At 44.4% G+C, this 25,684-nt stretch overlaps 1 protein-coding gene across 6 annotated transcripts in view; it reads left to right on the top strand.

The window, feature by feature from the left end:
• LOC109381996 (uncharacterized) overlaps nucleotides 1–25,684 on the top strand; it is a 213,148-nt gene that overhangs the window by 91,242 nt on the left and 96,222 nt on the right. For all 6 annotated transcript variants that reach the window (XR_002123858.1, XR_002123857.1, XM_019641154.1 and 3 more), the window contains one exon: nucleotides 15,232–15,342. Coding sequence is in view for 4 of the 6 variants with exons in the window: in XM_019641154.1 (XP_019496699.1) it covers nucleotides 15,232–15,342 (111 nt within the window). In the remaining 2 variants the exon portion in view is untranslated. The remainder of the gene's footprint in view (nucleotides 1–15,231; nucleotides 15,343–25,684) is intronic.

Raw genomic sequence — 25,684 nt, 5'->3', positions numbered from 1 at the left:
AACCTGGGCCCTTTGGCGTCCCAAGCCAGTTCTTAACCATCGCGCCACTCGGCCAGCCCCCTATGTATGTATTTTTATGTTGTCATTACAAAGCCATTTTTGCCATTAAAAGTTCAAATACATACAAAAGTGGAATGATGAAATAAACTTCACAAATACCCATATGACCATTATTCAACTTCAAAAATTATTAGGTCATGGCCAGTCTTGTTTCCTCTGCTCATCCACTAACTCCGCCTCCCAGATACTGTATGTTAGAGAAGGAAATCTCATGCATGAAGTCTTTTGACCCCCACTTGTTTGCTTGAGAGTAGGCCCTGTGCCTGAAACACTCTATACCAAGAGACAAAGAGTTCAGATAGCCTGTGCCGGGCTTATCGCTTATTGCCCTGTGTGAGAATACTTTTCCCTATTTCAAGCTCCATAAATATTCCTTCACTCTGCTTAAGCATGTACATCAATGGCCTTCTGGCATGCACCACCCTCCCCCTCTCCTACCCCTGCCTTCAGTGTTTCAGACTCCATGGTGGAGGGGTTAGGGTTCTTCCACTCTGAGAGGGGTACATGTAGGATGACAATTGCCCTTCCTTGGCTGAGGGGAGAGGCCTGATGGCCATGGGGGACCAACACACACTCTTGAAATGGATATCGCTGTTTCTACTTTGTAAGCAAAGTGTTGTTCCATCCAGTGTTTTCCTTGGCGACTCTGACACCATGATGCAATGGACAGAAGTGTTTAGAGTCCTCCCTTGGAACTGATAACCGATGCTCTGTGTTCTGCTGGACACCCTATTATTACAGCTATAAATATTTCAATATACAGATCTAAAAAACAAGTCCTACCTCTTTAAAAACACAACCACAATACCATCGTTATACTCCTAGCATCAATAATAATTCCTCAGTATAATTGAATATCTAATCAGTATTCCCATTTCCTCCATTGCCCAATAATTTTTTTTTTACGCTTTGAATTGAGATTGAAACAATGTCATGTATTTGTGATGAATAAATATGTCCTTAAGTCCCTTTTAATCTATTGGTTCCCCTCTCAATCTTTTTTTTCTATGTTTGCAAAATTTTTGTTGAAGAACTTGGATTGTTTTTCCTGGCTAATCTTCTACGGGCTGGATTTTGCTGATTTTAGTCCCATGATATCATTTATCATGTGACTCTATCCATTGTATTTCCTGTAAATGAAAAATCAAGGGGCTCTATCAGGTCCAAATTAAATATTTTTGGCAAGAACACTTTGTAGATGGTGTTATGGAAATCTGTTGGGAGAATATAACATGGGTTTTCTCTTTTTTTGTGATATCAGCAGTCTTCGATGATCATTGCCAAATCCTTCAATTCACTAGTGGTTATAAAGTGTGGTGTTCTAATTCTATCTGTCTTCATTTATTAGCTGGAATAGTTTCTTCTGTAAAGAGAATCTTCTCATTGGTTATTTGCTAACCCTGTATAGGGTTATAGGAGAGACAGGAAAAATTATTTTTCTTTACCAGCTTTCAAAATAATAAGTGGATCACCAAGTATTCTCCAAAAGTGATAATTTTTTAGTATTATTTTTTAGTATTTTTAGTATTATTTTTTTAGTATTTAGTATTTAATATTATTATAAGCATATGAGTTTCAATATACCAGGAGTGCCAAAAAAATGTTTACAAATGGACCCTTTGGTCAATGTTGCTCAAGCAGTAGTTCGCGATCATCAGAAGTGTCTGGACGTTGATGGTAACCACTTTGAGCACCTCTTATAATTGCAGAAGTCAAACGTAACTTGTATTCATCTTTTGTTATTGTTACATATTGAGTATTACAATTTTAATACATTTTTCCTTTCTTAAAATCTGTATACATTTTTTTGGCACCCTCTGTATATAATGTGGCTTAACCCATTGAAGCTGCTCAAAGCGTCCCATTTTTGACAAATGGAAACCTATTCAAGTTGGCTCCTGAGTCCTTTTGACATGACGTCGATAATAATTGATAGCTTCCTTGCTTTCTGGTATGACAAGATGTTCTAAGTTCACTTCCCAGACTTCTCTAAGGAGCTAGTTCCTTTCAGTGGGAAATGGTATTTAGAAACCTCAATCTATACTTAGGATTAGGTTATCTTTTTATTTAAATTTTGTGGTATGTTTTATAATGTACAAATATATTAATACTATGGTAGATAACATATAATTTATAAATTATAAATATACAAAGATACACATATTTCCTGAAGGGGATGCCCAATACAGAAAGTGTAGAGACTGCTTGTGTAGTGCATACACCTGGGAAATGTGCTTGAATTGTGATCCTGGGACTTATTCCTTTCCACCCGTTTGGCCTTGGTCAAGTTCTTTTTTCTCTCAGAACTACAATTTCTGCAAGTGTAAAATGAATATAATCATAGCCACTTCATGGAGATGTTGTAATGACCAAAGAAGATAGACGATATATGTAGATATAGGTAGATATAGGTATAGGTATAGGTATAGATGATATAGATATATACATAACCTGGCCTTACTCAACAGATGGGACCTATTCGTAGTATATCCATCAATATCTATACTGACTGAGAAGCACCGCACGCAGCATCCATCCTTCCAAGGGCTTATTGAGCAATATGGAGGGTGTATCTTTCGGAAGTTCAAGGGAAGGAGCTCTCTGGAACCGGGAAAGGTTTGAAAGTCTTTGCGAGAAACATGAGACTTTAGCTGGGCCCTGAAGGCTCACCTGGGGAGGTGGGACTGAGAAGGGGCGAGCGGGGAGGCCAGGCTCAGGACAAAGAGGCCAGAAGGGAGCAGTGTGAAGAGCAGCGACCTGAAGGAACAGTCCCAGGATGGAATGACTGTTCCCCAGTCCCAGCCCAGCACAGAAGTGAGTAGAGAGAGGACGAGAATAGGACCCTCTTGGCTGTAAAAGAACCATTTTGTGTCTGAGTGGTGGAGGGGAGCCAGTCTGCAGCTGGGGGGTGGGGGTGGGGGAAGGGGCATGTGTGAAAGGGCTCTTGGTGGTTGGTTTATAAAAGGAGAAAACATTAGTTTCTAAGGCACTAGAAAGCTGCAGTGCACCCCAAAACACATAGGCTACCCAGCTGGTAGCAGGCATCTCTCCACAAGAAGGAAGGGAGATGCTGGAGGAAAATAGAGACTCTCAGAATGGCTTGAATGACCCAAGCCCCGGGAACTGCCAAGAGTAGGTTGGCAGCAGCGAAGCAAACCCCAGAAATGAGTGAGACAGTGCTTGCCTTTGAAAACCCTGGCGAGAGCCTGGCTCCCATCAGGCTGGGCCGCATCAGGAGCTCACAGTATCGAAAGCAATTATGTACCAGGCACTGTGTTAAGCACTTAACATATATGCTCCTACTTAGTCCTCACAGCACCCAAGATAGATAAAATGTTCCCATTTAACAGATAAGGGCACTGAGGATGCGAAAAGTCCAGCAATTTATTGAAAGTGAAACACAAACTGGAGTAGGATTCAAACTCAGGTTTGTTTCTCAAACCCTTTCCCCTACCGTCTCCACTACTTTCCACTGCTATTTATTGACAGTCCCTTAAAGTGATGATCAGATTCATTCATTTAGCACAGACTCCTTAGTCACCCATGGTCTGAGCTGCTTTTCATTGAATGTGTATCTGGCACATTCTACATTTTTTACATGCATTAACTCATGTAGTTCTCTCACACCTTATGAGAGAGACTCTTCTCTCATCCTCATTTTGCAAATTGAGGCACAGAGAGGTCCAGTCACCTACCTAAGCTCACACAGTAAAGACAGGAACTCTGGATCCAGAGCCTTCATGCTTGACCTCTGACTATATTCCTCCTCCCAGTGGATGCCCACGTGGGCCAGGCCTCTTCTCCATCCCCGGCTTCCTTTCTAATGTGTAGTGTGCCCACAGGGGAGGCACTGTGGGTGCGTGGGTAGGAAGGCTGGCTCCACTGAAACTCCCTGGGAACGAGATGTCAGAGGTGGCAGGTGGCAGTTCTATGCTAATGGCGTCATCTGTTTCCTTGCAGTGGCAGCTGTGAGCCTAACGTGACCATTAGTTCCAGCCCTTTTGGCACTTGGTTTTGGAATCTGAGAAGGCTGAATGTTAGAGGTAACCATGCATGTAACAGGGAGGGGGCCCATCCAACTCTTCTGGTATCAGAATTTTTTTTTTAATTAAAAATTCTCCTTGGGAGGTTACAGGGAGAGCACAAGCAGGTGGTGTTAAGAGTGGGAAAGGGCCGGCCGAGTGGCGCGATGGTTAAGAACTCGCTTGGGATGCCAGAGGGCCCCGGTTCGGATCCCACATATGAGGGCCAGTAACACTGCCCTCCACAGCTAAGATGCTGAACAACAGCTCAACCTGGAGCTGGGCTGCCGTGAGTCACCGGCGACGGCGTGGGCTGCAGCCCCTGCTGCAGTGGGCTGCCATGGGCTACCGTGTGTGGCCAGCAGCCAGCATGAGCAGCCAGCAGCCGCAGTGAGCGGCCGTCCAAAAGCCGGCGACTGATCTGCCTCGCCCGGGAAGAGCGCAATGATGGTGCCAACTTGGGCCAGTGAAGCAACGTCCTCCACACCTAGTCTGAAGAACAAAAGGACAGCAACTTGTCTGTTCCCCTTCCCCCAATTCCCCAATAAAAATCTTTAAAAAAAAAAAAAGAGTGGGAAAAAATCTTCTTGGTCTCTTAGGGACTGACTAAGAGCAATGCCTGTTCTACTGAGATTTGCAGTCCAATTTATCTTCCTTAAATGACCACATAGGAAAATGATCACAGCAGTGAAGTGACATTAGAAATGTGAAATGGATAAATAAAACCTTCGGCGGGCGCACTGGCTGCTGAAACCCATCTGAAAAATGGAGATCTGAGGAGCATAGAAACTGAACTAGGAGAGGCCTTTAGAAGGAAGGCCACCGAACAAATGTCAACTGTTTATCTGGATGAAAAGAGAAACCGATGTGCACAAGCCCTCAGGCCTTTCCTCTTGAGCAAGGCTGGACGTTTTCATAGGCCATTTCCCTGCAGTAGTTGCCGCCGCTTTGAGTAATGATGGAGAACCATGGGGGCCTTCAAGGTCACACTTTGTAGTCTGACCACCTCACTTGGCAAATGAGGAGCCAGGCCCAGTGAGATGGAGTGACATGGCCTGATATTTGATGTGCATTTTCTTGTGCGATGTTTATAAAAATCAAATCACTCATCAGATCGGAATGAAAGCTACAAAGCAACAACAGCCACTGACATCAGTGAACCCCACTGCGTTCCAGATACTGCTGAGCCTTCTGCGAACATGATCTCATTTAGTCTTCACAATAACGCAACGAGATTGGGACAAGTACAGCCCGTCTGTTCACAGCTGAGGACATTGAGGCCTGGAGAGATTAAGTGGCTTGCCCAAGGTCACACTGCTAGGAAGTGGCAGAGCCACACCTCAACCCAGCCCTGGCACCAAACCCCATGACCCGTCTCCATTGCCTTCTGATAAGGAGAGGGAAATGGACAGGATCCACGTCCTAGGATACTATCTTATAATTAAAAAATAGTATGAATTCTATGTAGTAAATGCTCATTGTACAGTGTTCAATGAAAACTGCAGTCCTCAGTGTTAAAATATACTGAAGAAAAATGGAAGTAGAACACCAAAACATGAGCAGGGGCCGAGTAGTATGATAAGCTTTTTTTTTTTTTCCTGCTTTTTTTCCCCCATTTTAATTCTGTATAATGTGACACAGGTCTTTTGGAAAGAAAGAATGAAGGGAGTCATTTCTCTTAATGAACAAGTACTATACCCTTAGAATTGATAAAGGCTAAAATGAATAGTAATATATTTTCCTTTCCTTGGCCATAAAAGCTAATAAGTAATTGATTTGCAGCATGAGATAGAAGACGGTTATGCAAAGTCTGTATATAACACAATTCTCTTTTCATATTTCATCAGCGGCAACAACAACTAAAAATCAAAGAACTTAAATTTTGAACCTACCCTATTTTTATAGTGTTACGTAGCCAGGTCTATTAATAAAAGGAGATGGTGACTTTCCTCTGTTTGTTGGGATGGTGACTAATCATTCTTTCCTTCTGTCTGTAATTGAGTTCCAACCAACTTCGAGGCTCGTGGACACACTGGGCTGGACGTGTTCTGGCTACCCACTCTCTCCTTCCACACACAGAAGCTCAGGCCCAGAGAGGCGAAGTCACTTGCTCAAGGCTTGATGAGTCTTAATATTTAAATCCTGACTATAAACTCTAAGCTCCCCAAGGGCGAGGCCCTTTAGTTTTTGTGCCAGTCCTAGCACCCAGTATAGAGTTTTTCCTTTCTGAGCTAAAACTTCCGTGAGGGGACAGGATGAAAAGCCCAGTTCAATAAACATCGGCACTAGCAGTAGCTCAGATTCTCTGAGCACTTTCTGTGTGCCAAGCACTCTGCTAAATGCTTTAGAGGGGCCACTTAGCCCCTAGATGATCCTGTGATGGAGCTAACAGCACCAATCTTGCTTCTATACCAAGGAAAATGTGGTTCAGGAAGGTTGAGCCGCTTGCTCCAAGTCACACAGCTAGCTGGTGACTGGGCCAGGATTTGAACGTGCACTGTATGATTCCAGAGCCAATCCTCTTAACTCCTGTGTCTTAGCATTGGGAGGGACTCAGTGCCAACTCATGCCCATGGGCAGGTTTTTATTCCCAGAAAGTTTAGAAACTTACCCGAGATAAGAAGGGAAAGGAGACTAAATGCCAAATGTCTCTAGTCCTGATGCATGACCAAGACCATTTTATAGCAATCCAGCAAGCCTTAAAATGACCACCCACGAAAGCAATCAATCAGCCCTTCCTTTTCTGTGCACACACAGGTGTGCCTCGGTGTCTCCTGGTCATAGCCTCCTGGTCATAGCCTCCTGGTTACCTTGCCATTACTTAGCACGGGGACCCATTTTTAATAAAAGCTGTTCAGACATAAACTTGGCAGCTCATTTCACATTCATTCAACAGATACATTTCAAGTTTCAGACCTGTGCAAGATAGGAGGAGAGAGTGGGGGTACCAAGCTCTTTTCCAATACAGGACCTGACCTCGAGAATTTTAAAGTCCACCAGAAATTTTTACTTTGAAGCAGACAATTGAAAGTAGCCAGATAGGCACTGCCTTTTGCTGTGGCTCTTTAACTGTGAGCAGTACAGACTCACATGTTTGCTGGAAGGATTGTGCAAATATTTATATGTCCTAATACCCATCAAGGCAGGCCTGAAGCTCCCGGCACTGAATGGCCTGAGTTCGTTCTACTTCCTGTTAAAATTCAGTGGCCCTGTCTGAATTCAGGGCACACTGCATTAACCAGTCAATGAGCAGAGCCTGGAAATTCCGTATCAAAGGAAAGTAGAAGAAAGAAATGAGCAGATGTAAAGCGAGCAACTGAAAAGCACACATTTGGGAAGCAAATGTACCAAGCATGGGCTTTGGAGCCGGTCACATCGGATTCAAAATCTTGGCTCCAACCAATCGCTTAGCTGTGTGACCTTGATAAGTCCTGTCGCTATTCTCAGGCTCTGAAAATCACTGAAATAATGTACTAATTAATACCTACCTTGTGGGATTTTTATATTAGTAGTAATGTATATAAAATGTGTAGCACGGTGCCTGGCATCTTGCAATGCCCAATGCTTGGGAACTGTCATTATATTTTACCATCACTGGGGATTTCCAATAACACTTAGCTTATCTCAATTGTAAATTAAGAAGTGAGGAAAAATAATTTCTTACAGCAAAATTAGCAATCAGCAGAGCATTTCCTGAGTAACTGCCAGGTAGGTATCATTGATCTGGACCTCAGTGGGGGTGGGAAAGCAGCGAGCATGCCACTGCTTGCTCTTTCAATGCTGGTAAGAAAATAAAAATGCAAATTAAAATGAAAACATCTAAGAAAGCTTATTTTCAAAATACTAGGCTAAGCCTCTGTGGGAAGAGAAAATGAAATCACCCGTTTCCGCTCCAAAGGAAACTATATAAATGAATGTGGATATCCCGTTGCCACACGCCATTGGTTAACATGTAGTCACATGGTCATACCTAATTGCAAAGGATACTGGGAAACCCATCTCTCTGTTTGCTCAGAAGGAAATGGGAATTTCTGCTGATTCAGAACAACTGTCGCTGAATCACAGGGCGTGTGCAAACACCAGGTACTCTCCCTGCTGTGTTTGGGAAATCAAAGACCTGTTCTTTCTTGTCTTCCTTCTTGTCACTCAACCCAAATATTTAGTCCACAGGTTCATGGTACTACAGGCAGATTTCCATGCTGCACAGTAACAAAATAGACAGGAGGAAAAAAGGGAAGAAATGATAATAAGGACTCTAAGAAGGAAAAATCAAATGAAATTTACACTAAGAGGGAAAAGTCGATATTCAACCTCTCTACTTACACAAGAGTCTAAAGATGAAGCCACTAAGAAACCAAGACAGCATTCACAGGGCTGAATTGGTAGATTTTGCCGTGTTTTGACAGAACTAAATTTAAGTCAGACCTTGCTTCTTTCTGAAAATATGAGTATTGGACTGATTGTTTGGGTGTTATGATTCCTGAATACTGTGACTTGATCCTATATCCCCAAGTAATCCCATTTTTAGTAATCATACCTTGTTCTGGGAGAGCTCAGTTCTTAGAGCTCCTGGACATCAGAGCAATGGCTTCCTTGATTGGCGTGTCTAAACCAAGTACCCACCACTCTTGTGGGTCTGCCACTGGACTGCAGCCCTTTCTCCTGGGCCCTGTGTAGCTCTGGCGCAGGCTGAAGCTTTCTGTTTCACCTTCTCCATTCTTCCACCTTCCTGCAAAAACTCTGCTTTGGAGCTCACATCATCTCCTCTTCAATTTTTTTTTTTATGACACACAATAAGAAATCCATTCTACATTTTGACCCAGCACACACACACACACACACACACACACACACACACACGCATGCATGCATGCACACACAACACACACAATCGAAACAAAAGTTTTTTAAAACTTTTTTTTTTTATTAAGAATGGTATACTCTGATATTTCTGTTGAATTCTATTTCATCCCATTTTTTAAAATGCTGATTAGGACCCACTAAATTGTTCAGGCAAACCATCTTTCCATAGGTTTTCATAGTTGTAATCCACTAGCTTCCCCAGTCACTACCCTACATTAATAGAATTACTTTCTCTCTCCTTGAGGCCAGTGAACTTCACCTCTGCCCCACTTTGCCCACTTTCTCCTAAAACCACAGCCTCAACTTTTCTCCACTTTGCCTTTCAGATCTGCAACTCCAATATCTCTTTGGACTTCAGCCCCCTCTTCTTCCAGCCCCCCATCCTGTTACACCCACTTTACCTACACTTCAAGCTTATCAGGAGCGTCAGACCCTTGCTCTTCCATTGGCTCCCGTTTATCAGAACCTTCCCGATTTTGCTTCCTCCCCAATCTACACAGACCCCATGACCACAGCCTCCTGATCTGGCCACCACTTGGCATGAGATATTTTGGTTCTGTCCTCCTGAAAACCGAGCCTGCAGCTTGGCCATTAGCCCAACGTGCATGGCCCATAAAGTGTAGGCATTAAAGTGTCCGGGCCAGCCCTATAAATTTGGAATATGTCTACACTGAGTCACCACTGCTCATTTATTACTTAGCCCACTGTAATCTTCCCACTTCCAATCCCTCTGCATTATCTCACAGGCTGAGAAATGCAAAGTGTCTCCGTTGGGCGTTATTTTACTTTCTCTGCAGCGTCTGAGACTATCGACCTTCAAAATTCTTGCCAGTTACTTTGATGACTCCCTCTTTCCTAGTTCTTCTCTTTCCTCTCGTGCCCCTGTTTTTCAAACTTCTTCATAAATTCCTTCTCTCTGCCCCTTAACTGCTGGTGTCCTCAGGTTCTTCCCTTCTCGTCAGACTCCACAACACTCCAAGGCAAACCTGTCCATACCCATGATTCCTACCGCCATCTCTATATGATGATGATTCTCACAAATATATTCTAAATCCTCAGCCTTTGTGGGTTCAAATTCAAGGCCTGCACCCTTCCACCTGTGTGTCTCATGCACCCTTTCAAACACAACATGTCCCAAACTGAAGTGGGGTCTTTCTCCCTGCTTAATGCTCCCCAGTGGTTTCCTGGTGCATTTAGAAAAAAAAAATCTGTAGTGATTGCTGTGGTCTTCCAGGTCCTGGGGTCTAAATGATCTAACCTCTAGTTCCTTTCTCCACTCATCATCCAGACTTTCCTCATGACTCACTCTGGTCAAGCCAAGCTGGCTTCCTTGCTGTTCCTCCAATAAGCCAAAGAGGTGCATATCACAGGGTGTTTTTTCTGATTATTCCCTCCACCTGAAATTCTATTGCCCGAGATCAGATAACTCCAGACCTCTCTCACCTTGCTCAGGTTTCTGCTGCAATATCAGCTGCCCGCAGAAGCTTCTCTGACCAGGCCATCAAAAATAGCACCCCTATCACTCTCTTGCCTCTTACCCTGCTTTACTTTTCCTCAAAGCAGTTATCACCACCTGACGTGAATGTGTTTGTTGTCTGTTTACTCACTAGAATATGTTTCTTTATTTAGCTGAATCCTCAGCACCTAGCCGTACTTGAGACAGAGTAAGAACTTAATAAATAATTGATAAGTGAATGAATGCTTTATTTTCTTCCCCTTTCCTACCCCCTGCCCCCAGATTGTGCTTCCACCAGGATTCTAGGTAAAAGATATGCAATTTCTGCAATCATGGCACAAGCCAGAAGTCTGACCTTTGACCTCATCCCATCTGTCACACCGCTCACTGAATTTTTCTGAATCTCTCTCCTATTGCGTTTAATTTCTCCATCCTCACTGCCATGGCCTTGGTTCAGTGTCATGGATCCCTTTGCAAATTTTATAAAAGCTCTGGGTCCTTTTCTCAGGAAAAGGTGCATGCAAACACCGCATTTTTAACAAAAGGGTTTCTAAATTCTCCAGAGCTCAGTGGGCACCCCTTCCCTCGGTACAGTGCACTGTGTCTAAGGCTAAAAATCTCTGGCTGAAAGCCTCCATATTTGTTACCTGGATAACTTTGATGTCTGCTATGATCTGAATGTTTGTGTCTCTCCAAAATGCATATGTTGACATCCTAACCCTCCAATGTGATGGTTATTAGGAGATGGGCCTCTGGAGGTGACTAGCTCATGAGGGCAGAGCCCTCATGAATGGGATTAGTGCCCTTATAAAAGCGACTTCAGAAAGCTAGTTTGTTCTTTCCTCCATGGGACACACATAACTTTTCAGGAATAAGCCAGAGAGAAAAAAGGAGAGAGAGGGAGGGAGTGAGAAAGGGAGAAAAAGAAGAGGAGAACCACAGTAACTGGAGAAGCAATTTTGAGAAGTCTAGCTAAAAGATCCAGGATCTGCCTGTAAACAAGGACATCTTTACCCTTTGGGCGGGAGGGCTGGGTGTGGGCTCCAAAATGATTAGATACTTGTAAGTAGGTTACGCCGAGAAGACAGCCATCAGAGAGCACGTGGGCCTTCATCAGACCCCAAATCTGATGGCACCTTGATCTGAATAGCCTAGCCTCCGGAACTGTGAGAAATCAATGTTTGTTATTTACAAATCACCCCATTTATGGTATTCTGTTATAGCAGCCCAAATGGTCAAAAACATTGTCCTTCAAGAGGTTTCCCTGCCACTGAGCCTACCCCACTTCCCATCCACTCCCACAAGAGCTGCCTAAGTATCTTAACAGTGCAGGTTTGTCCATGGCCTCCTGTGTGTCCCCTGTAACAGCTGTCAATCCGTCCCCTGAAGCATGGGTCCCCAAGTCCTCTGTGTGGTGTGTGGTGCTGCTTATCCTCCAGCCGTGGCCCTTTAGCCCTCCGCGTGCGCACTGGCTGCAGTCATTCTGAAAAGCCACTCTCTCACAATGTGCCTTTGAACATAATGGCCTTTTGCTCTTCCTGGCAACTCGCCTTCCATCTGCTTGGTGCCCTTCCACCCATCTTCCCCTAACAGCTCAGGGATATTCATGAGCATCCACCCTCATCGGGGGCTTAGCTAGGAGCTCTCCTTAAATCACACCATATGGTGGTCATTATTTTGTCCATTTGCCCTGCCAAACGGGGTATCGCTGACAACAGGGGCCGTCTTGTTTATCTCTGTGGCACATTGTAGGTGCTCAATAAAGGTGCGTGAATGACTAGATGGAATGATTGGGTGAAAAAGGAGAGAGGGGTGGTAGCAGCGTGTTTTGGATTCATATAAATGGGGCAGGTATAACCAACACAGCTTCCAAAATAGGAAAATCCATATTTATAGAGGAGATAAACCGGACACTTCTTCCATTTACAAAAAGGATTCACCACAAGGGGCCTCTAACTAGCGGGTTCTTTAACCATTCTATGTAAGTGTTTGTTTACAGATCATTAATCATTTTACAAAGAGGCCAAAAGTGAACGGGCAGCCAGTCAGAGCCTTTAGAACTGAATCACCAGGCTTTGGAAGCCACTCTGTAAGATTATAGGAAGAAGGATTCAATGTTAAGCTATTCAATTAACACGTAACTTTTCAGAAACAAGCCAGAGAGAGAGGATGAGAGAGAGGGAGTGAGGGAGGGAGGGAAAGAAGAGGCAAACGACAGTAACAGGAGCAAACAAACACTTCGAAGAAGTCTAGCTGAAAGTCCCAGGGTCTGCTTTAAACAAGGACATTTCCACTCTTTGGTGGGGCAGGGGAATGGGTGGGAGACTCCACCAGCAAGGAGGACTTCACAGTAGTCAGTAAAGACAAAGTTCTTAATTTCTAGTGAAGGCAAAGACACAGAGAGAGCTTGTGTTGGCCATCACTATGTATGTAACAAGTCACATGAATTTACTCTGACACAAACCCTAAGTTCACTCATCTCTTCACCAAATATCAACTAAGCACCTGGGACAAGCACCTGAGATTAAATGCTAACCAAGGTCTGGGCAACCCCTTGCTCTCAAGGATCTTGCATTTTAGAGGGAGGAACAAGCAGTCAATCAACAAACAAATAAGATAACTTACTACAGTGAAAGTGGCAACAAAGGAGTCAGAAGGTGATGTGGCAGTGAGGGTGGGGACACCAGGATTTTCTCCAGATAGGGAAAGCAAGTGAGGCCTGTCTGAGAGCATGCCACCTGAGCTGAGCCTGATGGGTGAAAAGGGAGGCAGCAATGGAGAAAGGCACTCCAGGAAAAGGGACCACCAAAGTCCCAGGCTCCAGATGGGAGAGATCTCAACACATTTCAGAAACCAAAAGGCCAGTATGGCTGGAGTTTAATAGAAAGGCAAGGGTTGGATGGGTTGGGAGGCAGAATTTGCGGACTTTGTAAAATGAGTAAAGACTGTGGAATTAGTCTAAATGAAATGGGAGGCCACTGAAGGGATTTCATCAGGAGATGACACGATAGATAGACTTATGAATAATCATTCTAGAGGCTGTATGGGGACTGGTGAATAGGGAAGGAAGAAGGAAACTAGAACACTGGTTAGCGGGCTATTGCAGCAGTCCAGGTGGAAGATGGTGGTAGAGGGAAGAGAGGTGTGGATGGATTCCAGACCCAGTGCTTACCGACGTGAGGCACAGAACTGTTGTGAATGATGACAGGTGAGATCTCACTAAGGTCCTTTCCCCTCTCAGGCATTCCCTGACTCTTGCCTGGGTGCCACAGCCTTCAAGGTGGAGTTCTTTATTGAGGAGATCTGCTTGGCCTCAAAGCCAGGTAGAACTATGCTTGGGCCGTGCTGTGATAATCACAGGCCCATGAGTTTAGGGTGAGAATTCCTATACACCAATCACTTGAGAAACCCAGAAGAAACCCATTCTGTGCATTCTAGAAGCTCCTGGTCTAGCTCTGCTACAGCTCCCTCTTGCCCTGCGCCATGAGAAATCTCCTGGGGATCCTCTGTTTCAAGGAATAGCATCACTTCTAGCCAGTAAACAGCAAATCACCTTGGACAACTTGGCTGCAAACTGACCTAAGTCAGGATGGTTGTTCACAACTACCATCTATTTGGTGGTTAATGGTATCTCCCAGTTGTTAGAGGAAGGTAGGGCTATGGGTCTCCTCCCCAACAACCTCACAATCAGAGCACATCTCACACTTTTATTAGCAGACGAGCACAAAAATGGCCACACCACCAGATCTGTAAGCTCAGTGGAGCCCCAGCGTCCTATCCTAGGCACTCAAAAGCACCTTGTATGAATGGCTCTCCTTGAGGGATATGTGACCCTATCCCATTACGGGGTTCAGTTAACTTAGACCAGTGATTCTCAACTGGAGCAGCTTTTGTCCCCCAGAGTTTGCATTCCAGGCAATTTCTGGAGATATATTTGTTTTTCATAGCTGGGGAGATGCTACCAGCACCTAGTAGGTAGAGGTCTCGGATGCTGTTAAATCTCCTCCAGTGTATTCCATCAATCCCCAGGGACTCTGTGTGTGTGTGTGTGTGTGTGTGTGTGTGTGTGTGTTTGTATATGTCCTTGTTTCTTCTTAAGTATAAAGTCAATCTCTCCACTCTCCCTTCTGCTGCCCTAGTTTGGACCTTCAGCATTTCAGACAAAGCCTTTTTTCCCACCAGCCTCCCAGCCCCCTGTTCCCTCTGCCCCAATCTCCCACCTGCCATCAGACTGATCTTCCCAAACTAGGACTGGATCCTGCTCTTCTAAACTCTCCAGTGGCTCCTCCCTGCACAATAAGCTGTAACTCTCTGCTTCCTCTTCTGCATCTTTTCCTGTGGGCATTTGTTTCAACCTGCTACAGTTGCTTTAATTCACCAAGCTCTCCCAAACCTCTGTGCCTTTCTACACTCGGTTCTTCTGCCTGGAGGGCCCTCCTGTTGCTCTTTTACACTCTCTTCCACCTTTCTGGGTGCCCATATCTTGAGCTTCCACTCAAATATTGACTCATGCTTTGGCTTCTCCATGTTGACTCTCAGGCTCTATGTTGACCTTGTCCTACTCGGTGCAAACCTCCATTAAAGCAGATGTCACTGTTGTCTCTTTAGTACTGTCACTGTTTGCATGCCTGCATCCCTCCCCGACTCTCAACTCTTACGTAACAGGGTGTGTAACTAGCTCATTGAGCTCAGCGTGCTACCTGCTATATAGCAGGCAGAAGCTAAATATTTGTTCAATGAATGATCACTTACTGTGCCCTAGGTGGTCTGATTTTTGCTTTTTGTTTGTTTTGTTTTTTTGAAGACATTTTAAATTCTTCAAATTTTCAGGAGATACAGTGATACAGATGAGATACTGCAGTTTTCAAATTTCATGCGCTGCACACAGAATCATCTTGGGAGCCTCTTTCAAATGCAGATTCCTAGGACCCAAGTGGCCAGGTAAATTTTTTTTAAACTGAGATATAATTCATATTATCATAAAATATACCCTTTTAAACTGTATAGTGTAGTGGTTTTTAGTATATTCACAAAGTTGTGCAATCATCACCACTATCTAAATTAAAACGTTTTATCATCCCCCAAGAAAAGTCCATATTCATTATCAGTCACTCCCTATTCAGCCCTCCACCTAGCCCCTGGTAAACATTAAACTACTTTTTGTTCTCTATGGATTTGTCTATTTTGAATATTTTCTATAATATTAATAGACTCATACAATATGTGATTTGTGACTGGCTTCTTTCATTTAGCAAAATGTTTTCAAGGTTTAGCCATATTCTAGCATGTATCAGTATTCCATTCCTTTTTATGGCTGAATTATATTCATTATATAATAATGAATTTATTATTTTGTTAATTCATTCACCAGATGATGGTCATTTGGAGTGTTTTCACTTTTTGGCTATTATAGATAATGCTGACATGAACATTTGTGTACAAATTTTTGTATGGATATATGTTTCTAATTCTCATGGGTATATACCCAAGAGAATCAAATTGCTAGGTCATAAGGAAGTGCCAAAACTATTTTCCATGACAGCTGAACTATTTCACATTCCCACCAGAACGTCTGAGGGTTTCAATTTCCCTATACCCTCACCAACACTTGTGATTGTCCATCTTTTTAATTATAGCTATCCCAGTGGGTGTGGAGTGATAATGCTTTATGCACTTGCATTTCCCTAATGACTAGTGATGTTGAACATCTTTTTATGTGCTTATTGAGCATTTGTATTTCTTTGGAAAAAAATCTATTCAAGTGCTTGCCCATTTCTAAATTGGGTTATTTGGGTATTTTGTTGTTGTTGAGTAGGAGTTCTTTATATATTGTGGATATTAATCCCTTATCAGATACATGATTTGCAAATATTTTCTCCCACCTGTGAGTTATCTTTTCATTCCCTTGATAGTCTTTTGATGCACAAGTTTTTACTTTTGATGAAGTCCAATTTTTCTATTTTTCCCTTGCATTTGGTGTCATAGCTAAGAAACTATTGCCTAATTCAAGGTCACAAAAATTTATGCATATGTTTTTTTCTAAGAGTTTTATAGCTTTAGCTCTTACATTTCAGTCATCGATCCATTTTTTATTTAACTTTCGTATATGGTATGAGGTAAGTGTCCAATTTCATTTTTTGCATATGTGGATACACAGTTGTCCCAGCACCATTTGTTGAAAGGTTGTTGTTTCACCTATTGAATGGTTTTGACACCCTTGTACAAAATCAATTGAGCATAAATGAAAAGGTTTAGTTCTGGACTATCAATTATATCCCATTGATCTGTATGTCTATCCTTATGCCAGTATGACACACTCAGATGGCTAAGGAACCACATTTGGAAAACCTTTTGTCTGAATTACAGTTGCTGTAAGTAAGAGCTAATCCAGAACATTGGTTTGCAACCAGACTGAACATCAGAATCATTACAAGGGTTTCAAAAAGCAAAATACCAAGTCTCCTTCTCCCCCTATTCCCTCTCCTCCCCTCAGATTTTGATTCAGTACATGGCTATGAGACTCAGGAACCTCTGTTTTTAAAGAGACACTCTCATGATCATCCAGAATTGGGAATGGTTAGGGTAGGTGATTATTTGAAGTCCTTGTCAACTCAAGGAACCTATAATGTTAGGAAAAGAGAAAATATAATGTGGAATTTTGACATCCCCCACAAACATGTTAAATGATCATCTCATGTGTATTTGGCTATCAGAAGCCATCTCTCTGATGAAAAAAACCTGAAGACAATTCTATGAAAAAGAACTGAAGTAGCTCTAAAGTGTCTATATTGGGGGGGGGGTAATCCACTTTTCAGTGTTTCTTCAGTTGTGGGACTTGACCCAAAGCCCATGCTCTGTCATTGATGTTTATGTCTCCCCCACTAAACCCTGGGTCTTCTTCAGCAGAAACAATCGTATCCTCTTTGGATTCCCAATGCCTATCACTGTGCCAGGCAAATTGCAGGTAGTCAATAAAATGTCAAATTCAACTAAACATTTTCTATATTTAGCCAAATGTATAAATAATGTAAAATATTTAGAAATAGCAGGATATATGTAAAAATAGGTATATGGTGCTTTGAAAAACATAACTGGGAGGGAATCAAAAGGATTACTTTTTTTAAAAAAGACAAGTGATTAAATTTGCACCTTGGTTATCATCTCAGTCCCCACCCACCTGCCTGCTAACTATATTCCTGAGGGTTCCATCAGGAAACACAGGGCTTGCCAGAGTTGAATGAAGAAACTATTTACAGAGGAATGGGCAGAATTTAGGGGACAACAAAGAATGAAGTCCTGGTACTAGCTACAGTGAGATGTCCTACCCATCCTGAGGCCTGAAGAGACGAGGGGACAGTACGGGGTGGCCAGAACCTACTGAGAGCTGGAACCTTGAGAGAAGGCTGCACATCAGGACCTGTAGCCATAGGCATGAAATGGGCAGAAAAGGGTAGAACATTCATCTGGGAGGACAACCAGAAAATCAATAGCACACCCACCCATGAGGAACAGGAAAACATGGACAGATTCAGCAATAATCCATAGGAAAAAAATGAAACTTAGGGAGTTGAGGGGCAGTAAATCAGTTAAGCTTCATCGTCTGTGGCTCGTCTGACTTTGGGGGCATGTTGTGCTTTTATTAATTCATTCATCAAATACTTGAGTCCTTTATGTTGTAGACACTGTTTTTGGCACTGGGGATGCAAGGATGAATAAGACACATTTCTTGCCCTTAGGTAGTTCACAGTGGGGAGTGGGGACATGCACAGGTAATGACCATACAATATAATAATGCAGTGATGGATGTATTAGTTTCCTAGAGTTGCTACAACTTGCCATAACAAAGTACTGCCAACTGGATGGTCTGAACAACATAAATCTGTTGTCTCACAGTTCTGGGGCTAGAAGTGTGAGATCCCGGTGTTGGCAGGGTTGGTTCCTCCTGAGGGCTGCAAGAAGAGGTGTGTTCCAGGCCTCTTTGCTAGCTTCTGGTGGTTTGCTAGCAATCTTTAGCATCCCTTGGCTTGTAGAAACATCATCCCCATCTTTGTCTTCATCTTCACATGGCCTTCTCCTTCTGTGTATGTCTGTGTCCAAATTGACCCTTTTTATACGGACACAAGTTATATTGGAGTAGGGCCTCACTTTATTCCACTTTAACCTCATCTTAACTAATTGCATCTCTAATAACCCTGTTTCCAAATAAGATCATATTCTGAGGTACTGGGGGTTAGGACTTCAACTATCAATTTTGGGGACAGAATTCAACCTATAACAGTGAGGATAGGCTCAGAGTAGTATAGGAGCACATATAAGACGTTTGTGGAGGAGGAATGGAGAAAGGAGACTCATTTGGTCTTAAAGTAAGAGTCAGCCATGTGAAGAGAGCAGTGGGCAGAGGAGATGGAGGACAGGGCACTCCACGCCAAGGGGAAAACAAGAGGAAGAACTGGCAATTTGATACTGCTGGAGCGGAAAGTGCGAGGCCGCAGAGAAGGACAGCAGTTCTGGGTATGGGGATTTGAACAATCTGCAGAGAGTCCAGACCACAGAAAAACTTTGGAAGGATTTTAAGCTAGGTCTCGACAAGTCCAGTTTTGCCTTTCAAAGGGGCCATTCTGGAAGTGAGGCGGAAGATGGTAAGGGCTGCAAACAGGGCAGACACCTGGGAGGCTGTTGTGTAGGGCCAGGCGAGAGAGTGGCAGTAGGCAAAGTAGAGAGAGAAGGGGTAAGGTTCAGAGATACTTGGGAGGACTTGGTGATTGGAGTGGAGGGAGGAAGGAGTGGGTGGCAACAGCAAGAAGTTTAGAAGAGAATGGGAGACGGGGAGTTGAGAAGTACCTAGAGGAAGACCTGGGGCATGAAGCTTGAGTATACAAATGGTCCCTAATTTATATGGTTCGACTTAGGATCTTCTGACTTTATGGTGGTGCAAAAGCAGTGCCCATTCGGTAGAAACCATACTTTGAATTTTGATCTTTTCGCAAGCTAGTGATACACAGAACGAAACTCCCTCATGATTTTGGGCAGTGGTCATCACGAGGGTAAACAACCGATACTCTGCAGTGTAATAGTAAATGCATTTCAGATTTATATTTTCAACTTAAGACAGGTTTATCGGGGTGAATCCCCATCAGTAAGTCAAGGAGCTTACTGTGCCATTTTTCCATAACAAGAACTGGGGGCCATTTCCCCAATAAACCACCTCTTCTCCATCTTTCCTACCTTGCTGAATGCATCGTGCCTCCCCAAAGGGGTGGGGATGTTGCCACTCCACTGCTTCCCCTTTTATTTACAGGGTAAGTGGGAGATGGAAGAAATTTTATAAAAGTGAAATGGGATAACTTCCAAAGTCTGTCCATGGGCATGAAGACAGTCAAGGACATAGAAAGAGGGACACACCTCTGAGACAGAAGGTGAGAGTGGATGTGGACGAGGAGCTGTTTGTAAGAAGGGGGTGGGAGGTAGAAGGAGAGTAATCCTGATGTCCTTGAAGTGGGAGACAAGTTTATCTGCTGAGTATGAGAGAATAAAGGTTAAATAGGAGAGTGTTAGAACACTTGGAGTGGTCACCTATGGAGGGACATAGAAGAGGGAGATCTCCGAGAACAGGTACAGATGAGGTGGGCAACAGCACTCAGTGCCCAGCAGAGATTGGGGCCAGGAACTTGTGGTGGCCCAGCCCGTAGAGGATTTCCCCAGGTGCTCAGTCCCAAAGATACAGCTCAGGCAAAGGCAGTGGGGGCTGCCGTGCTTGCAAGCTGAGATGTTTTTGGTGGAGTGTTGAGGGGAGCTTGGGGATCTGGTGAGATGCAATGAGCCACTAGGTCCGAGTAGGAGAGTGGAGGAAGAGAGGGCAGGAGAAGCCTGATGAGTGGGGAGAAGATGGAGGCGTCAGGGGAAGCGAGGACATGAGAAAGCTGGAAGGATGCACAAATGTGATCCAAGAAGGACATGCTTATCTGCTTAGGAGTGTGAGACACAAGTGAATAGCAAACGTTAACACTGATGCATCCATGTTCCTCTTGCACATTGCTTACACCGAAGTATTGCATCTGGATTAAAAGGGAAAATATATAAAATGCATCTCAGCTCCCTGGGATAGGGCCCTTTAGACTGGGTCCCACCACGATGCCACTAATTATTATTGTGGGAGGAGTGCTGTTTAGAAAATTAAGGAGGAGGCCATCAAGTTTCCCCATCTTTTCAGAATCTAGTGAATTATTTCAGTCCTTTTTCAAGACAGTATGTTTAACATTTAGATGCATCTTTCCATGTATAATGAAGCCCCACTTTGCAGAATGAGTCCGAATAAAGGGCAGTAAGCAGAACACTTTAAAGTTTTCAGCAGCACTTGCTAAGCTCACCAAGTGGCTGATCAATAACAAGGAACATCTCAGGGGGCCAGATGTAGTCACGTCATGCCTGGCACCCTGAGACCAGAGTTCCGATATGCAAAGGGAGACTGGGACTCTGGTCAAATCACCACACAGGATGTTGGCCATACAGCCAACAGGCCTGCAAGCTGTTGACAGCTGAATGTCAGGCTGCCAGAACCAGGCCCAGCCCCATGATGGGCACGGCCCCAAAGGCTCAGCAGCGATTTGTGTTCCAAAGCACGCCCTCGGCCATGCTGCAGGCCCTCTGTCCTGACACACCAAGCAATGCCCATGCTGTGGACCCAGAGCCACGTTGTTGCAGCTCACACAGGGCCCTTTGTTCAGAAATACTGCAGGCGTGAACAGAGGCAGCTCCCTTTGGCTCTTTCTCCCATGGCCTGGGAAGAAAGGCCTGGCAGTCATGCTATTGGCCAGCTTTGGGAGTGGAGGCGTTCCTTGCAGAAAGCTAGCTGGCTGTAGTGCTTCCAGGAGCGGAGCTTGAAGGGGCTCTGCCACAACTGGGGACCCTCGGCAGGCCCTGCTTGTTAATGTATTGAGACAGTGGCTCCGACAGAGAAGGCTCAGTCAACACTGCCGCTCTGCTGCAGTCTTTTCAAATCACAAAGAGCCTCTTGCTTTGGGGGCAGAAATAGCTGAAGAGCAGGAGAGATTCCATATGGGACACAGGACCCGTGGAGGAATTGCCATCTTCCTCTGTGGCTGCTCCATCTGCCCTGAAGTGATCTTCTATCAGCGGAAGGACACTCAGCCATCCAGGTCAGGGATATTCTCACTCTGCCTCCAGCTGCACCACCCAAAACATGGATGGTACATTAGGAAGAGGCGGCTCATGGGGAAGGTGTACCCCCAGACCATTCTTCCCTGGCCCTAGAGAAATATCTAGATCATCACCTCTTGGACCTCAAGTAGCACTGACAAATGAGCTCCATTCCGGCCGCAGGGAGACTTAGTTTCAGGTCACAATAAAGAGACATTTCCCTTTAAAAAAAAATCTTTTTGTTCTTAAAGGAATGAAGTTCTATTTGTCAGCTCCAGAAGGGGTTACTGCAGAAAGCTATTGAGTATTTGCAAAAGTTTGCAGCATGGCCAACATCTTATTTAGACATTTACAATTTCCCAGCAGAGTAGAGGGTTCCGGGGAGTGCCCTGGGTTCCTGGCTTGATGGACCTTTGGTATCCACAGGCCAAGGGTGACGTGAGGGCAGTTGAGAGAGAGGCAGTACCAGGCTTGTCAGGTAGCAGGGTCTGCGTTCTTTTCCCAGCCAGGACCTGTGTCGTTGTTGCCTCCCCTGTGGGTTTTTCCCATGGAAGAGAAGGCATGCACCCCCTGCTTAAGACCAGCAAAGGGTGTGATCAATTTTACATCATGCCAGCACCTAATACAGCACACAGTAGGGACTCAGCAGATATTTAATGGATGACAAGAGGTTTAGTTTGTTTTGGGGATTGGGAAGAAACATTTCTTTGTATTTTGGCTCTATCACCTTTGTTTGGGGGTGAGACCAGGGCATGAATCTCTTAAAAGGCCCTCAAACCTGGACATCTGGGCATTCTTCGTATACCACTGCTCCCAGCAGCTCAGCAGCCCACGCCCCCCAAAGAGAGGCCACTACAGCTGAATGAAGACTAGACAAACAATCACTCCCTCCCTAGCCCTGAAGCACTGGCACCCATCCAGGAGAGTTCTAGGAGTTGGAGTTGGAGCCAAGGGAGTTAGGAGGAGGCACCCCAGTTTATTTGGAGCCTTTAGTTGTTCTCTCTGACTTCTAAGAAAATGTAAATTTCCCTCAGGATCTAGACCCCCCCCCACCGCCCCTCCCACTGACCTTTTCCATCAGACCTACCTCCTCCTTTCTTCCCATCCTATATTCATTCAGCAAATATTTACCCAAAGCATACTGGATGTCTATAACACTGCCCGGTACTAGGGATGTAAGATGAGTGTACAGACCACTGGGGTAGGGAGATACTCAGCGTTGGTCTTGAAAGGGCTGAAACATGATTATGTACCCAGGGCTATGTAGGTGGGGGCAGCTCATGGTACAGAAATATCAGACCTCATTTTTGTACTTAGGAAGTTTGGTTGAGTGGTGTCATCATGTCACCTGTAATTTATATTTACATCTCACAACGTGTTTTCTAATACATTCTCTCCCTTAACCCTCCCACTAATCCTGTGAGGTCAGGGTGTCATCTCTGGTTTACAAATGGGGAAACTGAGGCATCAACTAAGTGGCTATACAAAGTCCCAGGGTTAACAGAGGCTTTGAACTCAGGCTGTCTCAGGGCAGCCCTAGTGCTTCCTACTCCACAGAGCTGCCTTCCCTGCAGCCCAGCAGCCACTCCCCCCAGATGGGGAACCTGGGGTTGATCCTTTTCACCAGGAAGAGATAAGAGCTCCAAAGCCTGAGTGTAGTTCCCCACCTTCTTTCTTTGGCCTTGGCTGCTTGTCTCTTCATTTTTCAGTTTCCAAACTATAAAAAATAAGAAATAAAAATAGGAATGACAATGTTCTGTTGCCTCCTTAACGAACCCACCTGGTGGCTATTGCCTGAAATTCCTTTAAAGAAGCACAAATCCCTTCATTCTGCAGGTATAAATAAAGAGCTTAAGATGCAAATGCCTGGGAGCCTTAGCACACAGATATAAATAAGTTCCACTCAAGTCTACATGATAACAGAATATTCTATCCTGTTTGTTCTGAGCTGGAAAGCAGAACTAATACCCACCACTATCATATAGCCTTTACAATTCCAAAGTAGTTTTACCAAAATCGCCTTGATTCAATGTATGACTGACCCTTGAACAACATGGGTTTGAACTGCGTCGGTACACTTATACACAGATCTGCATATAAGTGGACCCTTGCAGTTCAAACCCATGTTGTTCAAGGGTCAGCTGTATATGTGTGTATATGTGTGTGTATGTACACACACAATGTTTTGGAGCATCTCTTAGGTGCCAGGCACTGTGTTGGGTGGTAAGGATACAGTGGTAATCAAAATATACATACCACCTTCTTCCGTGGAGCAGAGAATGGAGTCAGAAATTAAAAAATTAGATAAATAACTACCACCAAGCTTGAGGGGTGCTTTGAAGGGCAATAGCATTGAGGAAAGCCTTCCCTGGCAGAGGGAAGCATGCTTCAAAGGCTCCGAAGTCACACAAGGGAGACAGTGAAAGGCTGAAAGGAACAGGGAGGCGTGATGGGCAGGTAAGGAGGAGAGCAGCATACTGAGAAAGACCTGGGCAACTTTGTTTGAGGAACTTGGGACTTGAACTTAAAGGGCAATGGGAAGACAGTCAAGGACTTTTCAGCAGGATTGAGTTGTACTGTATTTTCTTAAAACTTAAATTTGCTGCAGGGCCAGGAATGGGTGGGACGAGAGCAAAAATGAGGCCATTACAGTCATCCAGGTATGAGCTGATGGGCGCTTGGACTACGATGGAGAAGGGAAGATGGGAGGAGAGCTGATTCCAGAGATATTATAATCTTATAAAATCAATTTGATAAGGTTTGGTGATGGGACATGGGGATAAAGAAGAGGGGAGTCAAGGGTGACCCAAGTTCCTGACACTCATTCGAGACAGGGTGGATGACTATGCCACAGATGGAGAGAACCACCACCAGAGGAGGAACAGGCTTTGGAGGGAAGACGATGAACTTGGTGCGGTGCGTGCTGGGGTTTCAGTTCACATGAGCATGGAGATACATAAAGTTCATGTGACATTTTTGCCTTCCCTGGCCCATGTGCCTGGGTCAACTCAACACCTAACCCATTCTAGCCTGGTCCCCGCTGCAGTCTGCCCTAAATCCACAAACACAAAACCTAGATGCAGCGAAATGGAAAAAAATATCCATCCTCGCACATTCAGTGCTCCCCCTTTGCTGTCTTCATTTCCTGGCAGAAGAGCAGAGGGAGAAGCCAGTTTCTGCCATTCACATATCGGAGATGTTATTTACCGGATACCGGCCGCAGAGCTGAGCTCTGCTTCCCAGCAGCCTGTGTGGAATTCCAGACAGTCTAAAGCAGGAGAGGAGAAAATGTGGCCTCACTTGTGCACCATCTACTTGTGTGAGCTCTGTCTGTCAGCTTGGCTAATGGGATGACTGGCTGCTATGGACACGGTCCCATCTTTCAAAAGGCAAATACAAGTAAACAGCCGAGAGAGAAGCAATGCAGATGAAAAGTCCAATTCAAGACTCCTTATGTGCTCCACAGTTCATTTCTTTCTAAGTCTTTTCATTGATTATATTGTCTTTAGAGAGGTGGGGAGGGGAGGAGGAGGGGGAGGAGACAACAACAAAAGGAAGGGAAGCAAGGGGAGAAGGAAGCTTTGGATGGAAATCAGAGAAGGAACTAGAGTCTATGTCCCAGTACAATGGGTAACATCCTTTTCTTTCCATGGAATAGGTTTTAGTAGAAGAGTGAGGAAAAACACAAAGGAGGGCCTGTGGGGTGTGCAACAAGGTCTAAAGGGTATACTGAGTGTTCCCAGAAGGAAAGGATGGAGAGGTAGGGCTGGTGATGCCTGTGTATTTTGTACATTACGAAGCTAGGGGCAGAGAGGAATAAGGGACGCGGAAACCAGGGGATCACCATGTCCATTGTGAGGAATTAAGTACTCAGGAGGCACATAGGTGCTCGCTCATAGAGAAGAGTGCTTATAAAACCAGTCACCAAGATTGGTGATGAGGAATGCTGGTCTATACCCCAAACTACCTGCCAAAAAAAGACCCAAAGAGATCTAGAGATAGCACCTGATGATGACTGTCTCTCCAGCTAGTCCTAAGGATAGAGTGTGTGTGCATCTTTGGAGTGAGGGGAATGGATGATGTCAAGCTGAGCGTCCCATTTCCTGGAACAAGGACAGGACCAAGT

Source organism: Hipposideros armiger, unplaced genomic scaffold, assembly GCF_001890085.2.
Source record: "Hipposideros armiger isolate ML-2016 unplaced genomic scaffold, ASM189008v1 scaffold_58, whole genome shotgun sequence".
Lineage (NCBI taxonomy): Eukaryota > Metazoa > Chordata > Mammalia > Chiroptera > Hipposideridae > Hipposideros > Hipposideros armiger.
The sequence above is the reverse complement of the archived record's forward strand: the minus strand, read 5'-3'. Positions and strand labels throughout refer to the sequence as shown.